Below are 5,526 nucleotides of genomic sequence, written 5' to 3' on the forward strand. Positions count from 1 at the left end.
GCTCCCTGGTCATCGAAACCCTAGTAATTCCACCTCAACTGGAGTAGGCTTTTACCTTCACCGTAAGGGGCCGAACCAGTATAACCCTCGTGTCCTTTGTCCCGCCTTAACCTCTTTAAGCTTCCTAGTTGCGATGGCTCCACGACTAAGTCCTTTCACAAGGGCATCTGCAGTGACTATTCCACGACAGATGGTATGTGCATGGATGATAAGGATAATGAGGATGCAGGCAAGGATGGCATAGACATGGATGATGTACACATGCAAGGTAAAGGAATTGATAATAAAGGCATGGCTGGTTCAGACCTGAATGAGTGTATGGAATACTTAGAGATTGTGAAGAAGACTTTCAGGACTGAGGAAGAAGCCTACATGTTCTATGTAGGCTATGCGAGAAAAAAAGGGTTTGGTGTTAGAAAGGATGATCTGAAGTACAGGGGTCCGGGTCCGAAACAAAATGCATACAGAAGGACATACAAGTGCTGCAAACAAGGATGGCGGGCCCTTAAGCACTTTAACAGAGCTGAAAGGAAAATAACACCGAGGGGTCTTTCTCGGTGTGGGTGTCCCGCTCTTTTTCAGGTTGAGCTACAAGATAGCAGTGGCCTCTGGTTCGTCAAGAATTTTGTGGACAAGCATAACCATCTGTTTGTCCCTGCTGACCTGACTCCGTACTTATCGGCTCATCGTAGAATGACTGACGCACAAAAGGTCGATGTCATCGAGTATGCTGTCGGTGGACTTCGAACACATCAGATTATGAATGTAATGGAGAAGAATGCCGGAGGTCCCGACAAGCTTGGATTTATAGATCGAGATCTATACAACCATGTTTCAATCCAGAAGAAGCGCAAGATAGAAGGCAGTGACGCTAGATATTTGCTCACCTATAGGATTGCATAGAAAAAAGCGGACCCGGAATTCTTTTTCAAATACACAAAAGACAGCGAAGGCCATTTGAGGAACATATTCTGGGCTGATTCACAATCCCGGATTGACTATGTTGCCTTTGGTGGTGTCGTGGTGTTCGACAGTACATATCGGTCTAACAAGTACAGGCTTCCGTTTGTTCCATTTGTTGGTCTGAACCATCACCGCAGCACAGTTTTGTTTGGGGTCGGTCTAGTGTCAGACGAGACAGTTGCATCATACCAGTGGCTTCTTCATGTATTTTTGGAGGCAATGTCCCAGACGGCACCCATTTCAGCAATCACCGATGGGGATGGTTCAATGGCTAAAGCAATAGCTACTGTTTGGACCGGAACAGATCATCGTTTGTGCACGTGGCATATCGAGGAGAATATGGTGATCCACCTCTGCAAGAAAAAGCTTGAGGAATTTAGGGAATTCATTTACCGTCATTGGGATGTTGATGAGTTTGAGAAAAGATGGGAGGCTTATAAGGTTAGGTTCAAAATAAAACCAGCAGGCAAGAGGTCGTCATGGGTTAACAGGATGTACGAGCTGCGACACAAATGGGCTACTGCGTACACAAAGGGTAGATATTTCCTAGGCATGATGAGTAATCAGAGGAGTGAGTCTCTCAACTCAAGGCTTCATGTGCACCTGAATAGGAAGATGCAGCTTGTTGATTTGTTGCAGCATGTTGAGCACTGTGTATCCATAATGCATAAGAATGAAGCAGCATTAGACGTAGTAGCGACACATACGATACCCTTCACTAAGCTGAATGCACACCCTCTGGAGATTGCTGCCTCTTATATTTATACAACTGTGATGTTTCCATGGGTAAAGCGTCAGATTGTCGAAGGAACAAATTGGCAGGTCACAGACCGGGTAGCGTGTGATGGTTTGGTCGTGTCTGGAGTTTTACGCAAAGTCCCATATGATTAAGTCCCATATGACAGGGATGCTAGAGAATTGCAAGGTAAGGATGGTAACGACTCAGATGCTAAGGTTCCTACAGACTTGGAAGGTAAGGATGCTGAGGACTTGCATGCAAAAAACTTGGATGCTGAGGATCCCAATGACTTGGAAGGCAAGGATGGTGTGGACTTGCATGCAAAAAACCTGGATGCTAAGGAGCCCAATGACTTGGAAGGTAAGGACAATGAGGAGTTGGATGCAAAAAAGTTGGATGCACAAGGCGTGGATGCTAAGCCTGTGGATTTTATATATCACGTGACTTGTCTGTTTACAGGAGCAAAACTGGACGCTGCAGCTTGTAAATGTAAAAAGTTGGAAAGTCAGGATTACCCATGTGCACATATATTCTGCGTTCTGGATCATCTTGGTGTACGCACATTTCCAAAAAAATTGTGAAGAAAAGATGGACAATGCATGCCAAGCCAGCGTTCCCTTCCGCGAGGACTGCGAATACTCATGTATGGTTTGATCACATGAATAAGTATCATCAACTACGCAACATGGCTAGTGATGCTTTATTCACGGCCATAGCTAGCGATTCATAGTCAGAACAGGTGATGGAGCTCCTCCGGAGTATAATGGTTGATGGAGAAAAAACTGATCTGGATGAAGGCCAGAAATCGTTTGTTCCTTTGCCAGCATACTTCTCTGCTTCTCGCGAATGCTGCACTGATGACGTGGAAAATCCAATCAAAATAATTCCAAAAGGGAGACCAACTACCGAAGAATCGAACAAGAGGATTAAATCCAGGCGCGAGCGGATGAGAGGAAAAAAAAGCAACGAAGTTAGTGCACATGTTAATCTCATTGTTCATTTCCATACATGCTTACAGAGTTAATATGTTCTCCGGGAGAGTGTTCACATGTTTTCCTTCAATTTAAGCAGGAAAAATCGGAGAAATCAAAGGTCACAAGGAGGAAGAAGTGAAAAGAGAAAGACTCAGAGACAGAAGAAGACACGGAGTCAGATACAGAAGAAGAGGAAGCTTCTAAAAAAGCAACAAAGTTAGTGCACATGTTAATCTCATTGTTCATTTCCATACATGCTTAAAGTGTTAATGTGTTCTCCGGGAGAGTGTTCACATGTTTTCCTTCAATTTACGCAGGAAAAAATCGGGGAAATCAAAGGTCACAAGGAGGAAGAAGCGAAAAGAGAAAGACTCAGAGACAGAAGAAGACACAGAGTCAGATACAGAAGAAGAGGAAGCTTCAAAAAAGCAACGAAGTTAGTGCACATGTTAATCTCATTGTTCATTTCCATACATGCTTACAGTGTTAATATGTTCTCCCGGAGAGTGTTCACATGTTTTTCTTCAATTTACGCAGGAAAAAAGCGGGGAAATCAAAGGTCACAAGGAGGAAGAAGCAAAAAGAAGAGACAGAGTCAGATACATAAGAAGAGACAGAGGCAGATACAGAAGAAGAGACAGACGCAGATACAGAAGAAGAGGAAGATTCAGATGCAGAAGAAGAGGGAGATTCAGCTGCAGAAGAAGAGGAAGATTCAGCTGCACAAGAAGAGGAAGATTCAGATGCATAAGAAGAGGAAGATTCAGATGCAGAAGATGGTGGGCTGAGGAGGGCTAGGAAGAGACCATTGGAGGTTGCAGAAGAGGATTATGCAAAACCAAACAAGTGGGCATTACCACAATTGCGCGTACTTAAACATGTTTTTGGATGCTGGCTGCAGATTCATCTATTTAATTTTTTGTAGGAAACGCAAGGGCGCTCCAAATGTCAAAGCTGGGAGGAAGAAAAATAACGATGACAAGGGTGCGCGAGGAAAACCAGTGAAGTTAGTGTCTGTACTTACATGTCCGCTCTACAACTCAGGTCTTTGCTAGTACTGTGTTGACGTTTCTTAACTTTTCCAGGAAAGACTCTAGGAAGGGCGGTAAAGAACAGGCCAAATGGGTGATGAAGACAAAAAGGCCTGCTAGGAATGTACCAAAGGCTCAGTGAATAAGAGCTGTCAAGTAAGTTTCTGCAGCTATGAAGAGAAAATCAGTGAAGTTAGTGTTTTTTGTGTTCAAGTGTACTGTACATGCTCAAATCTTCTTTGCTATCCTATTAACAAACGTTGTTTCATGCAGGAAAGCTAAAGTGAAGTCGAGACAGGATGTTTAGATGCACAGGGTCAGGCAGATAAAATAAAAGGATTTCTGGGGTCGAAAAAATTAGAACAAACTGAATTGTTTCCATGCCGTGGTCCACCTTGTTTATGATGTATTAGACCTATTTGATGGACTGCCACTATTTTTCTGAATACCTCATTTGATTGGTACACCCTCATTTTATTATGGACGGGTCGACATGGTCGGCTAGTTATGATTTATCAACATCAATCAAACAATGCATTTTTAGTGAAGTTGGTTTTCTGTATTTTTTTTTCATTTTCTACATAATATATTGCTGGAATTTGTTAAAAGTGTAGTCAAATTTCATACTTGAAACATAAAATTGAAACCGAAAAATTATATATATATATATATATGAAAATATAACGTTGGATTTCCTCAGAAACCTACTTGAAATCAAAATAGAAATCTCGTTTTCAAATAACCTTGAAAATCGTTTATTTTGAAATAGTAAATAAGCATACTGATATTTTAAAAATAGCATTCTCATTTGAAAAAAAGCATGTTCATTTGAAGATAGAATGAATATGCAGATTTAAAAGTAGCATGCTGCTTTGAATATGCTGTTTTTAAAATACCGTGCTATTTTAAAAATAGCATGCTGATTATAAAAATATAATGTTGATTTTAAAAATAGCATGTTGATTTTAAAAATAGCATGCTGATTATGTTGTTTTCAATATGTTGTTTTTTAAAATAAGCATGTTGATTTCAAAAATAGCATGCTACTTACATCCTGATTTTTAAAATATAATGTTGTTTTCAATATGCTGTTTTTCAAATAGCATGCTCATTTCAAAAGTTACATGCTTTTTTAAATATGTTGTTTTGAAAGTAGCATGCTGATTTTGAAAACAGACGTTGTTTTTAAAGATTTTGAAAACTGCATTTTTTAATTATGTTGTTTAAAAAAAATTTAAAATAACATGCTGGTTTGCTCTGTTTATGAAAACAACATGCCATTACGAAAATAACAGAAACATCATTTTTTAAATATGAAAGCTTCGACCCGCAAGTTTTTGTTTTTGCATTGCCTTTTTTTGTGCAACACATACAAACCTCATTTTCAAAATAACTCGTACTAGCTTAAAATGAAAGTAGCATCTAATCCATATGAAACCCGGTTAGATTTGATTTTAAAAATACTAGCATCACTGTGGCAAAAAAGGAAATGTCTTTGCAGTCCATAAAGGTAATTCTATCAGGGAGGGTACCAGGGTGCGTTATAAGAACAGACATGCATAGCAAGTACATTACTCCACATAAGTTCATACTACCACCAAGTTACTGCCAAGTTCCACTTACTGGACGACCTTCATATCCAGTCGGACCCAAAAGTTATACCACCATAGTACCAGTTACTACCAAGTACCAATTACTAGTAAGTTGCACTTACTGGACCCAAAAGCTGATACTACTAACTTCCAGTTACTGGCTACTACATACATTTTATAAAACTAGCGTCAAACTACTCCCATGGGTCAACGAATCCTCATGCCCC

At 40.3% G+C, this 5,526-nt stretch overlaps 1 protein-coding gene across 1 annotated transcript; it reads left to right on the plus strand.

Moving 5' to 3' along the window:
• Positions 1 to 201: 201 nt before the first annotated feature.
• LOC141026984 (protein FAR1-RELATED SEQUENCE 5-like) lies at positions 202 to 903 on the plus strand. The gene has a single exon (XM_073503891.1). It carries the CDS (start codon positions 202 to 204, stop codon positions 901 to 903), a length of 702 nt encoding a protein of 233 aa, XP_073359992.1.
• The last annotated feature ends 4,623 nt before the right edge of the window (positions 904 to 5,526 follow it).

The sequence above is a fragment of the Aegilops tauschii genome, chromosome 7, assembly GCF_002575655.3.
Source record: "Aegilops tauschii subsp. strangulata cultivar AL8/78 chromosome 7, Aet v6.0, whole genome shotgun sequence".
Classification (NCBI taxonomy): domain Eukaryota; kingdom Viridiplantae; phylum Streptophyta; class Magnoliopsida; order Poales; family Poaceae; genus Aegilops; species Aegilops tauschii.